The sequence below is a fragment of the Leucopleurus acutus genome, assembly GCF_964270905.1.
Source record: "Leucopleurus acutus genome assembly, chromosome: 14".
NCBI classification, from domain to species: domain Eukaryota; kingdom Metazoa; phylum Chordata; class Mammalia; order Artiodactyla; family Delphinidae; genus Leucopleurus; species Leucopleurus acutus.
Genome location: NC_139156.1, coordinates 10,878,500 through 10,894,973, shown reverse-complemented (window position 1 = coordinate 10,894,973; position 16,474 = coordinate 10,878,500). Strand labels below are relative to the sequence as shown.

Genomic DNA, 16,474 nt, shown 5'->3' with positions numbered 1-16,474 from the left:
TCATTCATTTGGTCACAAGATTTAGTACGATTCCATAATAACACAAGGAAAGCAGTAGATACATTTAGAATATGTGTAACACAAGGTGAAAAATGCTTTGTCACCACATAAATTAGGTTTGTTCTCCTGGGTTTTATTAAGAGTTTAATACAAGACATCATTTGTCTGCTTTTGATCCTTTTAAACCTTCTGGTGTTTATAGAAGAATTTGTAATAGAACATATTTTCACTGTTTTTAAAAAATAGCTTGGTTTCCTTAGAAAGCTCAAATTTCATTATTTAATGCATAAACAGAATCCTGGGATCTCCTCTACTTCTGTTTAGAATGTTTTACTATAAAGGCAAACTTGCTAACAGTCTAATAACCAAAGTGTTTTTTAAAGGCAGCTGCTATAACCCAGATGTTTCTTTATTTGGGAAATCAGTGTCTCTGGAGTTGTGCCTATTTGTGCACGTGCGCGTGCATGTGCGTGTACGTATGCCCGTGCGTGTGTGTGTGTGTTTTAAAGGAGCTACTTGTTCAAATGTCACAAAAATAATATCAGAATGTTAGGGAATTAAGTGAGCAGTAATGACATCACCAAGAAGCCCCTGGCTGGCATCTCCTCTGTCCTTGGCACCATCAGCTGAGGTGACTATATCTGTCAACATGAAACTTGGGTGTGGTTGGACCGTTTGATTCCAGGAGCTTGTCTCCCTTGATGACTCTGAGCTCCTGTGGACCAGGGAGGCAGGCTGAGCACTCTTTTCTCGCACGCTGCGTCCCGACTTAACATTCCCTGGATGTTCCCAACCGTCAGCTGCTCCCTTATGCACAAGAGGTCATGCTTCCTTTCTGAGTGTGTGGAGGTTATCAGATCATCTTTGAAAGCCTACTTTTTGGTGTAGGAAGACTCCCTTGGTATCGGGTGTTGCTTTTCAGTACTCTCTTTGTGGTCTGTAGTAGTCGTGTCTTTGTGTGTCCAGAGAACACTCCCAGGAGCTGGATGTGGGTGAGGAAAGCCATAGGAGCTGCAGGTGATGGGAAGTCAAATCAGATTGGACCCCTGCAGGCTCCTGGGGGACACGGTACTCTACAGCAAAGTGGAATCTGGAAAGAGCCGGCGGAGAGGCTCAGGTAAACTTTTAGGGATGCTCATTATCGCCCTCCTCCTTCTCGTCATGGTAGTAACAACCGCAGGCAGCATCTCTTGAGTGCAGACACTGCGCTCATCGTTTTACAAACAGCATCTTAGTGAATTCTCTCAGAATCCTCTGAGGTTGGCACTTCCGTTATCCCATCATTTCAGTGGAGAAAATGCAACTGTCATGAGGTTAAACAGCTTATCCAAGGTTTACAAGCACCAGTGGCTGGGCCAGGATCTGAACGCCAGCAGTCAGAGCGCAGACGGCCTTGGAGCCACTCGCCTGTGCTGCCTCCTTGGGGGCTCAGGTGAGGTGGCCAGGTGGTGAGTGCAGTGTGTCACACACAGAAGAGCAGGTGTAAAGGCACAGACACAGCAGAGCCAGGGCCGCGTGGGCCCCATGAATAGGCATTTGCTTGGAGTGCTGTGTGCTGCAGGGGGCCGAGGGCGGCAGGGATCCAGGCAGATTGTGGACAACTTCACATAAGTTAATTAGTAGTTCATTCAGCAGAAAGTTACGAAGCACCTTCCTTGAGCCAAGCCCAGCGGCGGGTAGTGGAGGTGCGAAGCTGAATAAGGTGTGGTTTCTAGTCTAGTGGGGGCAGAGACATGAACATGAGTCAGATGGTTGAGCGTCACAGGAAAGCCCTTGAAGGACAGGCAGGACTCAGGTAGGGAACTGAAGGCACGGTAAGTGTTTCCCAATTTCTTTCCCTGGCTTAAAAAAAAGTGTACCCAAGACCTGTCCTTTGCCCCTCGTTTTGCTCTGGCCATGATACTGATATGTCCAGAAGATTTACTTCTGTAGAATATCGTTGAGATTGTGTTGATTTGATAACAGGGGTTTCTATTCTGGAATAGGATGCTTCTAAGGAAGATGGAAATAAAGTCAATTTGGGGGGAGGAAGGAAGGAAAGGAGACAAAGCTGGCTTGTGATGGTTTAATTTTTAGACACCTTTGAAAAGCCTTCACTCTTGGCTTTGTGACGGGCTATAATTGTTTGCCCACAGCAGGGCCTTTCCCAGGCGTTTGCTTGTCCTGAGTTGTTAAAAGCACCGCGCAGCACACCTTTCTGTCAGATGCTGGGAATTAGGGCACTTTGGGCCCACTGTTTTGTCTGATGTGGTTGAACCCCAGGGACAAGCTCTTCTCTGGCTAGCGCCCTAACATCAGGTGCCCTGGCTTCAGCCCCTTCGGTGGTTAAAAGTGCTTGGCACGTTCATGCCCTTCCCTGCACACACACTGCTCCATGCCTGGCAGATTCCCAGAAGCATGCTGGCCACACAGTGCCTTGTATCAGTGCCCAGGTTTACCCACTGTCTGCGTGTAGCAATGGCCGGGATGGACGGCACTTCCTGTGTTGGTTTCATTGGTGGATGCACAAGGCAGGGCCCTTGCTGGAGACACTGGTCCTGTAGGGCACGGGCAAGGCGCCTGGAGTAATGGGGCTCTTCCCTGCGCCTGACCTCCCTGCACAGATGGGCTGGAGCTTAAAGTGCTCTATTCCCATATGTCTGGTTACAGGATCCTGGCATTGGTCATCTGTTCACAGGTTTCCCTGGGAACAACAATCAGAATTTCCTGGATACTAACTAACTCTCTGCTGGGCCTCGTGGGTGAGCAGTTGGCAGGGGCTCTAGAGTGGACTGCCTCGGTCCACTCCCAGCTTTGCTAATTACTAGCTTCGTGAATTGGGAAAATCACCTCCCCTCTCAGTGCCTCAGTTTCCTTATCTGTAAAAGGGGGCTTTAACAACACTTTCCTCCCTCCCCAGGGTGTTGAGAGCTTCAAATAGGGTGATAGACATACAACACTTCACTTAGGGTGTGATCTATAAGAAGCATTCAACAACTACTCAGTGAATTTAAATCCTTGCAACCATGCTTTGCTATGTATATCATCACTATACCCATTTGATAGATGAGAACACTGAGACTGAGACTCAAAGGTGAATAGGTTAAGTGACATACTCAAGGTCACAGAGCTGAAAATATCAGAGCTGGGGCATGAGACTGGTTCTACTAGATCTGAATCTGTTCCCCACATTCATTTTGCTCCACAGGAGCTCTGGCTTCCTTGCCTGTGGAAGAGCATCATGCAAAACCAGCCACATCCCAGGCTCTGCTTAATGACTTTTATATGTTATCTTGATATGTGGGTGCTGTGTAGCACATTTGATTAGCAGTTTACGAGACGTTCTTTGATACAAGGTGATCTCACGCTCAGTTTCCCCATCTGTAAGATGAGGCTGTGGGGCTAAGCTGATCACTCTGATTCAGGACTCCAGCCCAGGTAGCACGGCAGCCCAGATTGGAGCGTCATGGTCCCAGTAGCTGCAAGCAATTGTGTGTTCCCTTATCTCCCTGAGTTCCAGTTTTGTTTTCTGTACAAGGAGGATGTTTCCCCTAACGGAGTAGCTAGAGGATTAGACAATGTGTGGAAAGGCCCTCAGACGTAGTAGGTGCTTAATCCATGACAGCTGCCACTAACACTTCTATGACTTATCCATGTTCCTGGAAACACGCCCCATTCTTTCCTTCTCCAGCTCCAGAGTAAAGGTGTTTACCATGCTTTATTAATGCTTCTTGCTTCTGAAGTGAGAACTGCTACAGCACGGGTTAGAAGCACAGAGCTTGATTTAAACAGACTGAGTGCAAATTCCCACTTTACCACTTATTAGCTGTGTGACTTTTAGCAGGTTGTTTAACCTCTCTGTGCCTTAGTTTTCTATTCATTAAGTAAGGAGCCTGCTTCCTAGGGTTGCTGTGAGGATTGAATGAGTTAATTTACCGAAGTGCCTGTAGCAGACCATGTCATTAGTGAGTTTTCGGAACATGTCATTAGTGAGTTTTCAGAAGAGCAGCCCTTTTCTCATAACTAGTGGGGAAAACTCAAGCACAGAGAAGTATGTTCCCTGCATCCTGAAGCAGTGAGTGGCTGGAGTTCATTGTCCTGGTCTCTCTCAGGTCCCATTTAATAAGCACAGACGATTAACTGTCTTCCCACTGGGCCATTCCCAGGATTTTCCAATTTTTTTAAGCCATGGAAACATTAATCTAAGGGAAACAATCCCAGGGGAAATTTTGCCTGTCCCTTTCTGTGCTCCATCTCCACACCTGTTTGGAGGTAGAAGTAACCACTCCCACCCCTGTGTCTCTGTGTCCATCTTCATCTCCTCCATGGGCTTGGGCAGCAGAACAGTGCCTTCTAAAGGCGTTTGTCAGAACGTGGAAGGGGCAGGCATCGGTTTAACTCAGTCCGGTTTGCTGAGTGAAAGTGGGGTGCTTCTTTTTTCTTCATTCTTTCACTCGGTTCAGAGGTGCTTTTGCCCCGGAGGAAGTTGTTTTCCTGACGTGTTGGCTTCTGGGGCTCATCTCTTAATTCCAACTTCTGGTTGAAAGGGAGTTATAAAAAGTTGGGGGCAGCAGGTGGTAAATGTAAGTAAGTCTCTGTCCTGATCTGAGGACTGCGCTGCCCAAGGATACGGCAGATATGTTTCCAGGAAGAAGGAGCGAGACCAGAACCTAGATGTCGTTAGCATGAGAGGAGCAGAGAAAGACCCCTGACAGTCACGTGCAGACATTTCTGTTGCGGCCACCTGGGCGGGGGCTGGGACCCTAGCCTGGTGGCTGCAATTCCTAACCTGCGAAGCTCGTGAGATGGGAAGCCCTGGGCCCTCCTGGTGCTTAGCCTTGGCCCAGGAAGCAGTTTGTCCTTGGTTCTAGAAGACAGACCAACGTGCATCTCCCTAGGAGAGTTAAAGTGCTGTCTGGTTGGGCAAGTCTGGATGGGGATGTAATTAAGAGAGGGAGAGCTGAGGCAGCGCGCAGTGCTAAGAGGGACCCCCTTGGCCTTGAAGCTGCGAGCTTGGAGCCACCGGGCAGCTCTGATGCCTTCCCCGGCTCCGACTCCCGGGCTTGGAGCCGCGGTCTCCCACACGGCGCCCCATCTCCTGTTTGGTCACCACAGTCCTGCTCGAGATCATCTCCTGTAGGCAGCCTCTGGAGCCTTGGAGGGAAAGTCTTCCGATTCATATTTTCTCCGCGGTTCCATTTCTGTGTAACCTCAGACTGTGCCAGCTGGGATTGTCCTACAGTGTTTCCTTCGGTTCTCCATTCTCATATTTAAGGTGTGACTGTGGGTGGGGTCATTGCAGCTCTGTTCACTGTTCAGTGAGCTGCTTTCTCCTGTTTGGGGTGGTAGCTGGTCTCTGGTGCCCAAAGGGAGAGGAAACAGAAAGCTCAGGACTTCTTTAACCTCGACCATAACTTTGGACTTACGTAAGCAGGGACTTCAGCCATTGCTCTCTAAACACTGAATGTGTGAGTCAAAACTGATGCAGTGTTTCTCAGTCCCCAGCATCATTTGAGATGCTTGTTACACAGCATGCTTGTTCTTAACTCACAAGCGAGTGTGGCCTTTTTGAGTCGCCCCTGGGGAAATCCCCTGCTTCCGTTCTGAATCTTCTCTTAGAGCTGTGTCACAGTCTCTTCTGAACACCCTCCGTGGTGATAGGACTTGCTGATGTGGCGTTTTAATAGCCAAGTCATTCGGGGCCACTGCCGATAAGGAGGCTCATCAAGCCGGTTACTACCATTTGTGCTCAGAAAGAAACCAGCCAGTAAGGAGAAGCGTTTTCACGTCTCGGGAACTGGCTCTGAAGACAGCTCCCAAAGAGGAGCTCCCAAGATGCTTTGAGCTCTGGCAGTCTGGCTGTAGCAAGTGTGCAGGGCCTCCGAAATTATTTTGAAAGACTGTGCATTTGGATGAATTCTGTTTTTTAAAAAAGGAGAGTATCTTCTAGCCATGCCTTAGTCTTGGAAAGCCCCTTTCCAAAGAGTGACACCGATCAGAGCCCAGGTGGAGATTTCCCAAAGTGGGAACGCTGTTTGGTTGATAGTGACACACCTCACCGCTCCCACCACCATCTGTGAGCCAATTGTAGATTTGTGAGATATTTAATCCCTTTTGATTGTTATCCTGAGACGTTATAATCATAAGGAAATAACATAAATACCTTTTTTTTGATTGTTGGAATGTTGAAAACAATGTACTAATTACAGAATGCTGACTAAAGATTAGACATGAGAGGCAGAAAACCTGACCTCCAAAGCTTGGCCTTGCTACTCACCAGCTGTGTGTCCTTGGGCACATCATGTAGTCCCCAAGCCTGGCAAGGAATTGTCACAAAGCCAGCATGAGGATTTAAGAGACTCCAGTACCTAACGGTACCCAAACATAGTTCCTGCCTCATAGAAGGTTCAGTAGTGAGTGTCGCTTGCATCTGAATCCCACCAGCTTGGTTCATTAAGCGCTTACTGCACTCCCAAGTGCTTTGGTCCAGGGGAAGAAAGGGGGTGGAGGAAGGGAAGAGGAGAGACTTCATGGAAAAGGACTAACCTCTGCTTTGCAGTGGAAATGAATATTCGACAAAAGAACACCAAAGGGGAATGAATCAGGCGACTCTAAGCAAGTCCCATGTGCTCCCATGTTGCCAGGGTGCCGAGGATGGAGGCCAAGGGTTCTTCCGTGCCTCTGCAGGGGAGACGGGAGGAGGGTTACTGGCAAAGATGAGTCAGTATACTTATGGACTGGTCTTTTCTGTTTAAAAAGCCACCACTTGGGGCTTCCCGGGTGGCACAGTGGTTGAGAGTCCGCCTGCCGATGCAGGGGATGCGGGTTCGTGCCCCGGTCCGGGAGGATCCCGCATGCTGCGGAGCGGCTGGGCCCGTGAGCCATGGCCGCTGAGCCTGCGCGTCCGGAGCCTGTGCTCCGCAATGGGAGAGGCCACAACAGTGAAAGGCTCACGTACCGAAAAAAAAAAAGCCACCACTTAAAACGTGGCTCCCAGCAATTCCGAATCAGTTATAACCCATAATCAGGCCTCTGATTTTTCAAGGCTGTGGAGTCTCTAAGTATAGATATAAATCCTTCTTCGTTTGAGGTCAAGAGTTCAGTAAGATCATTCAACTAGTGAGTCTAAACGAAGCTAACTGGAACTAGTTATCAATCAGCCCTCTGATAGCAAACTGCTGTCCTCATAAGGGATTCTTTGTTATTTCTTCCAGGCAATTTCTTTCCTCACACCCCTGGCTGTTATTTGTGTGGTGAAAATTATCCGGCGAACAGACAAGACTGAAATTAAGGAAGCCTTCCTAGGTAGAGTATTCACAGTTCCTGCTTTAAGGGATGGGGCTGAACTTAATTATTTAGGTCGCTAGATTTTGAAAGTCTCAGTTGCACCCAGCTGATTTTTCTCTTCGTCAAATTAAGTTTGGAAACACAAGGCAAGGTAAACTTTTACCCCTAAGAAGAACCCGTGCACGGGTGGCTTAAGTACCCTGTCTTCAGGGTCAGCCCATTGCCGCTGTCCCTTGTGCTGAAAGTGAGTGTCAGACTCCCCATCAGAGCTCTGTGCTTCCCCGGCACACCAGAAGGGCAGCTCTTGGCTGTAAGGGAAAGTGAATCTGAAACTTTGTCACCACTGACTGTCCAACCCCACATTTGTGCTAATAGGCCCATATTTAAGGGCAATTCAAAAATCAACCACAGACTCCTTGACCAATCACCATTGGCTAGAGGCAAAAATGTGCAAAAGCAGATGTAAAATATAATATAAACTGGAAACAAACTCCATAACTCTTCTTCAGTTTGGGGACATTTGGGCAGTTAATCACCTGTTATTATGTAAAGAATGCTGCAATCTTTGCCATTGATTATGACACCACTGTTATCAGTTCTCCCCAAGCTGAGCCATATCTGCATGTGACGTGAGTCTGACATTTGTAGGGTTAAACCCATGTTTTTTCTGATCTGCATCTTAATCAAAAGACTGAGTAAATGACAGCATTAAGAGAAAGCAAAACTATTTGGCTTGTTTAGCAACCAAAATAAACCACCTGGAGGCCAGGTGTTTAGCTTTTTGATGGTTGGGAAAACTGAATTAGGTTTATTTTTTGACATGACACGTTAAATTTACCCAACCCGTCCGTCACACACATTGTGTTTGTTGGTGTGTTGTATAGGCTCACCATTCAGTTAGGTAGTAAATCTGGAAATATGAGATTCTTAAGTAAAGGTTATGTTTGTTAATTACTGAGCTTTGAGGAAATGAAAATGTAGTGAAACATGGTCTCCCTTGTTCTTTGTAAGGGAAGGAGAGTGAGGGTGAGATCTAGGGAATGCAGAGCAGTAAAGGGACAGGGAACATTCTTACATAATCAGGCTTTGGTTAGGCTCTGTCTAGTTGAAAAGAACAGAATTCCTCTGAAATTACATCAAATAGGTTAGAGGTTTGCTTACAGGGCTATAACAAGCAATCTCACAGACATCCAGGAATAGGGAGCAGAAGGACAGAGGAGCCTCGTGGGGACGGAATTGGTATCCAGGCCACGAGGGGTGGAGGCGCCCCTGCCACCTCACGGCCCCTCCTCTCTGCGATGTGCCCTTCCTCTCCTCTCACTCCCTGCCTCAGTCTCCTGTCTGGACGTCGTTTCTGCTGCCTGCACCTTTGGTCTGTGTGAGGTTTGGGCTCGCAGTGGTGGGTGCCCCTGGCCCACCCCTGTATGACCGTTCAGCTCCAGTGCCACCTCGAAGTTTCACTGCATCTCGTGGTCTAGACTTCCCAGGTGGAGACTCTGGCTCGACTCATTTCTCAAAAAGCCTGGACACAAAAGTCCCGAGTCTCTGGCCAGCCTGTGGATGCCTTCCCTGAAGTCAGGTGTATACCCCCGGCTGCTTAAGTGCGGGTTGATGCTTTGGTCGTCACATGGTCTCTGACTCCTCAGCTGAGGTGGTGGAAAGGTCAGGTTTTCCAGGAAGGGCGTAGGTGCCCTCCCACATGGGGCTCGAGCACCTGGACAGATATCACTGTGGTCCCCCAAATGTCCCTTTAGGAGCCCTCTCAGTTGACCTGGAAATCCCTCTGCTTCACTTGTTATTCTAGTCGCTCCCTTGACGTGGAGTCCCGAGATATGTGACTGTGGGTAGGAACTGTCTTTCATGGTTATGGTTATAATTTACTGCCCGCTCTTGGAGCTGGGCTGTTGTTATGGCAGTGAGTAGCTTACAGTTACCTTCCCTAGACCTTTCATTCTCCGCTAAATCTCCCTTAGGATGACATCTCAAAATTGCACCCCATACCCGGCCTCCTATATGTTAACAGAGAAGGCGGAGTTATTGGATGTTCTGTTTGCCTAGATAAATGAGAGCCTGCCTTGTAAAAATGATGAAGAACCTCCCATTGTACACAGTTTGTTTTAAATTGCTGCTTTTAGGAAGCCTTGGAAGTAGGGGGTGGGGAGAGTGATCTTTAAAAACCAAGGACAGAAAACTAGGTGTAGCTTTTCCACCGTTACCTGGGATGCAGGACTTTCTCAGTGAGGGTGGTTTAGTGCTGAGGTCCCTTCTTTACCCAGGCATCTTCAGCAGACCCGAACCCCCAGAGCTCCCCTGATCCGCCTGTCCACAGCAGCCCCCCTTGTGCGTCTGCTCTTGGACAAGTGAGGCCTGCCCCACCCAGCATCGGGCTCTAAGGGATCTGGCTGCGGAACAGCCAGGTCTGTAAATTGGAGAACCCTGTTTTGGAAGGACTGTGGTGCTGAATTCCCAACAACAAAAGTAACAACAACAAAAGCCCCTCTTAATCCTCTGGGGTGCCTATAAGCAGGAGTGCCCTCCATATAGGCCACTTGCAGGCCAACTCACATGACACACTGCTTTGAATTTCTTTATCAGACACAGTCTGGCTTGTCTTTCTGACTCTTCTCTCAAGCCCGCAGTGCTGTGGGATGCTGTAAACACAGCCCTTAGGAACCAGGCCTGCTGGGTTATTGTTAATCAACAAGCCACCCCCTGCCCCCATGATTGGCGCCATTCATTTCCCGCTTGGCCAGCCTGTCACACATCTAATCTCAGCCCAGCCTTCCCTCTGGTATCAGTGAGAGGTCCCCTATCTTGGTCCCCCTGGGGGTTGTGCTATTCAGATGAACATAATAATCAGTTCATTTCACTTCCGGAAGGCTGCAATGACTCCCACCCTAAGTACTGTCGTTGCAGATCCCCACTCTCTTCTGTCTCCTTCAGGCTTTTGGATCAGAGAGTGAAGCTGCCAGCTGTTGGTGCTTATATCACATCCACACATTTTCTAGCTCAGCTACTTGAAGCTTTGCAGAGAACTGCTCTGTGCTCCAGTAAATCCAGCCGGTGCAGAGGTTGAGGACGTGTATGGTGTTTCTGGACTGATGTAGCAGTCTCTGAAGTTCCCCAAGGGCATTGGGAGATCAGCTAGTGACGCTTGTTCCCAGAGACCTTCTCTGTGCAGAGGCCATGCTAGGACCAGGATACGAGGGAGTCTGGCCCCTCTGGGAAAACACAACAGTGAGCCCGCTGGACTAGCCCTGAGAAGAAAAGCCCCTGTCATCTCAGGGCTATTTCACAGCCTGTTAATCGTCGTAGCTGTGGGAGAATTCTGCAGTGAAGATGGCCCAGGGAATTTTCCCTCCTCTCTGCAAAGGAGACATCTCAGCAGTGCTGTGAGCTTGTGAGAAAGAAGGGAAGCCAGCGTTTTAGGAAGGAAGGGTCTGTGCGTGCAGAATGTAATCATATCTCTCCAAGTCCCCCCACTCTTGCTTCCAGTTTATACACCCCAATTGCGTGCTCGGTATTTTAAAGGTGGTGCCGCGCTGCTGACGCATGCTCTGCTCTCCACCCCGGTGGCCCATCCCTCCTTTGCTGCCACAGTCAGATATGGCACTGCTGCCCATCCCGCACTTAGGGGATTAGTTTCCCTTTGACAAAGGTGTTCATTTGAACTGGTCCCTCCCGTTCTCTTTGCTTCCCATGACTTGTTAAAAGCAGGTGGGTTCTGTCTCCACCTCAGTGGCCTGTGCCCTTGGTGACTGTTGACGGTTCACAGTACTTTCCGTTTGTAGAATAACACATTTGTCTCCCTTGATGACCATGAATTGCTCCAGGCAGCTCCTTTCCGAAAATGGCCCTCCGCTGCTATTTTCTTACGTAAATCTCAGCTAGTATTGAACAGTTAATACTTGCCAAAGGGAAATCGTAACTCATATGCTTTATTATTCAACAAAGCAATGGAACGGGGCATCAATAGGTTTTTATTGCTTATGCAAAGCATTTGGCCTTCCATCGCATTGACTTGCCTTTTGTGCAGTCTTGATAAACACAGGAGAGAGGTGCAGGGTCCTCGCAGGGAAAGCTCCATGACTCATTTCATCTGCACCCTTTGGACGATCTGTGCTTCATCCAGCAAAGTCCTTCCAAGCTGCTGGGAGAAAGTCCCTGTGCTGCCTATTTTTAAAGGATGTAATCCAGAAATGCCTACTGTTGTAGGTGGCAGGAAGCACCACCTGGGCAAATCTTTTCAAAAGCGAACGAGGTTTTGGGGACACTTCACCTTCTTGGAAACAGTGATTTGTTTGATAACAAGTGGAGAGCCGTCAGCAGGAGACGCGGGTCAACAAGGAGGTGATGGCTGAGTGGGCACGTCCTACTTGCAGTAGGATTCCAGCAGCTGCTCTGATTAGAATTGTGTCTGAGAAGATTGCCAGAAGGAAATAAAAAAGTTATGTTTCTTGCTACCAGTAAAAGGGATTCTCCGTGCTGTCCTATTAAATCTGTTCCTATCAGGCCAGACCATGATAGGTGGGCTTCTCAGTGATATTGAAAATTTCATTCAAGGAGGAGAGATCAATTTCCTGTCACAGGGGCTTGGAATTTTATGAGTCACTCTCCAAAGTCCTGTTCTAATTACATTTTCCTGTAGCTGCTCAAACTTGCCTCCCTTTTTTAGAGTATTCGCTCATATTTCTGTGGTCATAAATTAAACAGTAGTATGATGGAACAGAGGTGATGGTGACGATGATGAGAACGATGATGATGATGGTTTTGATTTGCGAGCCCGCTGGTTATTTTTCTGTCTGTTGGTTTTGTTTTGTAGCCGTGTCCTTGGCTCTTGCTTTGAATGGAGTCTGCACAAACACTATTAAATTAATAGTGGGAAGGTAAGTTCCAAAAAAGAAACAAATAGTGACTGATTCTCAGGGTTTTCTATGTAGGAGCCTTGGCCGCAGGACACTGGATGGGACAAATTTGAGCTCTTCTGGTTTTCCCTTAAGTTATTGTCCTTCTGAGATTCCTGTCCTCAGCACAGATCTTTCCTCTCCTTTGAATTACGAACTCAGTATTTCAGAAAGCAGGGCATCAATAGTAAAGCGGTATCCACTGACTATACTTTCTTGTGGACCAAAGCCCACTGCTGGCATCTCTGGTCCATCCACTGATGTTCCAGGGCCTCACCAGACACCCACTCACTTGCCAGTTTTGGCCTCCAAAAACTAAATAAGCTTTCTTCCTTATCGTTCTCTTTGGAATAAGAAGTCTGGATTGGCATTTGAGCTTTGGCTCATGGCACATTTCTCTTACTCCCCTGGGAAGTGATTTCTCTTCTCCATTTATCTTGCCTCCTCCCTCAGCCGCTCTGGCAGTGAGCTAATCTCTGTAGAGACGAACCGTCAAAAGACCCGAATTCAGGACCTGACCTTGGCCCTGCCTAGCTGTTGGCCTTGGACAGGTTGGTTCCCCTCTTGGAAGCTCAGTATCAGTGATCATGTAAATACTTGGTGCGTGGTGCTGGCCAGGCATCGAGGGGGCAGAAGAGGGATACAGATTGCGCAGTGCGTGGCTTGGGGCTGCAGTGTCCTTGCAACTTTCCAGGCTTAGAGTTGCTGTGGGGCCTGATAAAATGCCGATTCCCAGGCCATGTCCGCTCTGAGGTTCTGGTTCAGTAGGTGAATAGCCACACTTGGAGGAACACTAGCCACATAGGGGAGAGACAGTAAGCCAGCAGTTCTGGTAGATTACTGATAATTGATATGTTACAGATACCAATAGATTGTTATTGGGCCCAGATCCCAGAGCTGGAGGACCAGTGAGTCAGTCTGTGTGAACTGTAACCCAGTACGTACAGAAAAGGGGGATTGTGTTTACAGTGCTAGCAAGACCTTGTCCACGGCAGGCATTCGGCAAACGTTAGTTGAATTAATGTGAAGTAATTCACCATCACACATCTGTGTAAGAGTCCACACTTGGGTGAGGTGGGCAAGCATGGGGTGAGCTGTGTAGGCACAAGAATCCAATTGCTGGGGTTCAGAGCTTGTCTTTGCCACTTACTGGTTGTGTGTGACCTTGGGCAGTAGTGTAATCTTTCTGAGCCTTCATTTTCGCACCTGTGAAATGAAGGAGGTCCGAGGGCCTGCCCCAGGGTTGTCATAAGAATCGTATGACACATAGAGTCACAGATGTAGAGAGCAAACTTTCGGTTACCAAGGGGGAAAGAGGGGTGGGACAAATTGGGAGGTGGGGGTTGACTTATATACACCGCTATGTATAAAATAGATAACTAATGAGAACCTACCGTTTAGCACAGGGGGCTCTATTCAGTGCTCTGTGGTGACCTCACTGGGAAGGAAATGTAAAAGAGGGGAATCTATGTATACATGTAACTGATTCACTTTACTGTACAGCAGACACTAACACAACATTGCAAAGCAACTATACTCCAATAAAAATTTTAAAAGGAAATAAAATTAAAAAAAAATGCACCCATGGGCGGTGTTTAGTGCTGGGTCTGGTATGCAGTACGTACTCAGTACACGTTATCCGTGATTGTGGCAGGAGGCTCGGCCTCAGGGCTGGCTTGTAACCGCCTCCCTGTAGAGCCTCCCCGGCAACCTGGACCAGGTGCCGACCTGGCGGCCGTGTGCTCTGCATCTTGGAGCTGGGCTTCCAGGTCCTCTCAGTGAGCTTAAGTGAGACTGCTATTTAAGGAAGGGCAGGCAGTTGGCCATCCAAATTCAAGCTACAGGGCCACGAGGAGCCTGGAGGCTTGGGTCCTGGAAGCAGCCTCCGAGTAGCGGACCCATAGGTGGAGGCAGGAACTACCCCCTACTCTGCCGGCCCTGGGCTTAGGTGGCTCCTGGAAGTCACCTCACTTGACCTGCAGGACCTCACCTTTGGGTAGGTATTGATCTCCCTTTTTTACAGATGTGGAAACTGAGGCTGTGGTGGGGGATGGCTACATGACCTTCCCAAGGTCATAAAACTAGTAAGTGGCAGAGTGGGAGTTCCAGCCCAGATCTCTCTGACCCCAAAGCCTGAGCTTTGCCTAAGCCCATAGTGTCTTCGGGGCGGGGCGGGCTGCGCTGTTGATGGCAGGCAGCAGGAGGAGCTAGGACAGCAGGGGACAGCGGGGTTAGCTTGGGGTTTGTTTGTGATGGCAGCGTTTTATATTGAAAATGTCCATGGTGTCTTTTGTAGACCTCGCCCCGATTTCTTTTACCGCTGCTTTCCAGATGGAGTGATGAACTCGGAAATGCACTGCACAGGTGACCCCGATCTGGTGTCCGAGGGCCGCAAAAGCTTCCCCAGCATCCATTCCTCCTGTAAGTTCAGTGGCTGGGCCACTAATTCCTGGGTCATGTCTCCTCATCACTTTCTTCGGGAGTTGAGAGAAAAGAGTTGATACACGAAGGTCGAGCACCGTTCACTTTTCTTCACTGGTTGGCTTAGAAACAAGATATTTAATAGGAAATAATGAGCCTGAGGACAAGGCTCTGGAGTTTACAAAACATTGTATATGTTGCTTTTGTGAACTCGGCAGAGTGTAACATGTGACACTTTACCCTTCGGCAGTACCAGTCAGAACTTGACAGTGCGAGGGAATTAACCATGTTCCCTGGGACCTTATGCCTTTCAGCTCAGTGTTCTCTCTAGTTTACTCCTTCAGTGAAGGTAGTGTGTGTGTGTGTGTGTGTGTGTGTGTGTGTGTACCAACATATAGTATGTATGTGTGTATATATATATATATATGAACATACACCCTCCCTAATATATAGTCTGATTATGGGTATGTGAGCTGGGACCAGCCTTAAGCAAAGAATAACATGAATCAGGTGCAGGGTGGTGTAGTGCAAAGCATACAGCTCTTTAAAGTGTGACAAATCCTGACTCTGCCAGGTCCTAGCTCTGTGACTTAACCTCTCTGTGCCTCAGTTCCCGCTGTGTAAAGTGGGAATAAGGCCTCCGCTATTGGTTGGAGTGAGGGTTAAAATAAGAAATGGGCATCACTGACATTGCTGGGGCGTCTGCCGGGCCCAGATGTTAAAAAGGTGCATTATCTTGTTTAGTCCATTCAGTGTCTGTTAAGTACTTGGTATCATGCTTCAAATAAACCCCAGTCATCCATGCATCATTTAGTCTCAGGGCTGAGGTTCCCAGAGTGTTCTGGTTTGTGTCTTCATTCGTTCCGTCAGTGTTTACTGAGTGACTTAGGTGCCGGGCACTGACTGTGATAGGTGCTGGGGACACAAAGATAAGTGAGACACAGCGCGTGTCCTGGGGAGTCCACGGGCAGTGCAGGCTTTATATTTAGGTTGGTGATTCTGGGATCATTGGAGAGGAACCAGGCCCACAGGTGGCCACCTGGGAGAGGACAGCCTGCTCTCCTGACCCAGAGTCCTTGATCCCCACAGGTCTGGTCGTTGTTTAGCTTTGGCGAGCCTGTTACCTTAATCTTTTCTCGTTTTCTAAGTACCCGATGCGCACCTGATAGTGGCTGGATCAGGGAGTAACTGGACGGCCTTCCCTGCAGGGTGGTTGCTGAGCATTTTGCTCAGTCATTAGAGATTAGGGCCTGTCAGCAATATAGAGGTGCCCGGCCCTCTAAGTGGATCTCCATCAGCCTGCGCCACAGCCCTGCCAGGTCCGGTTGTCCCCACTTTGTGTACAGGGACAGTGAAGCTTAGACGGACCCAGCAACTTGTTCAAGGACACTTAGCCGACCTTCATGCCAGCCTCTAACACGATAGTGTCTTGGGCTTTAGGTGATTAAATACAACAGGGTGTTCACAGCCCACGTGCATTTAAATAAATAACTCATTTTCTCCTCTAGTTTACTGGAGACTTTAGTGGGTTGAATAATGGCCCCCAAAAAGATATGTCCAAGTCCTAGCCCACAGGACCTGTGAATGTGACCTTATTTGGAAAAAAGTCTTTGCAGATGTAATTAAGTTAAGGATCTCGAGATGAGATCATCCTGGCTTTAGGGTGGGCCCCAATGACAGATGTCCCTACAAGAGAAAGGCAGAAGAACATCGAGACTTAGAGATGCAAGGAAGAAGGCCACGTGAAGGCAGAGGCAGTGATTGCAGTGACGCAGCCACAAGCCAGGGAGCACCTGGAGCCACCAGAAGCTGGAAGAGGCAGGGAAGGAGCCTCCCCCGGAGCCTTCACAGGGACCGTGGCCCAGCCAACACCTTGATTTTAG

General features: G+C 48.5%; 1 protein-coding gene across 4 annotated transcripts in view; it reads left to right on the top strand.

Moving 5' to 3' along the window:
• The window catches only part of PLPP4 (phospholipid phosphatase 4), a gene marked incomplete at both ends in the record, with an annotated part of 118,164 nt that overhangs the window by 46,252 nt on the left and 55,438 nt on the right, over positions 1-16,474 (top strand). For 2 of the 4 annotated variants that reach the window (XM_082854749.1, XM_082854748.1), the window contains 3 exons: positions 7,194-7,284; positions 12,089-12,152; positions 14,467-14,591. The exons of 1 other annotated variant lie outside the window; for it this stretch is intronic. In XM_082854749.1, the coding sequence (XP_082710875.1) occupies positions 7,194-7,284; positions 12,089-12,152; positions 14,467-14,591 (280 nt within the window). The remainder of the gene's footprint in view (positions 1-7,193; positions 7,285-12,088; positions 12,153-14,466; positions 14,592-16,474) is intronic. One more of the 4 variants, XM_082854750.1, reaches the window with a different exon arrangement.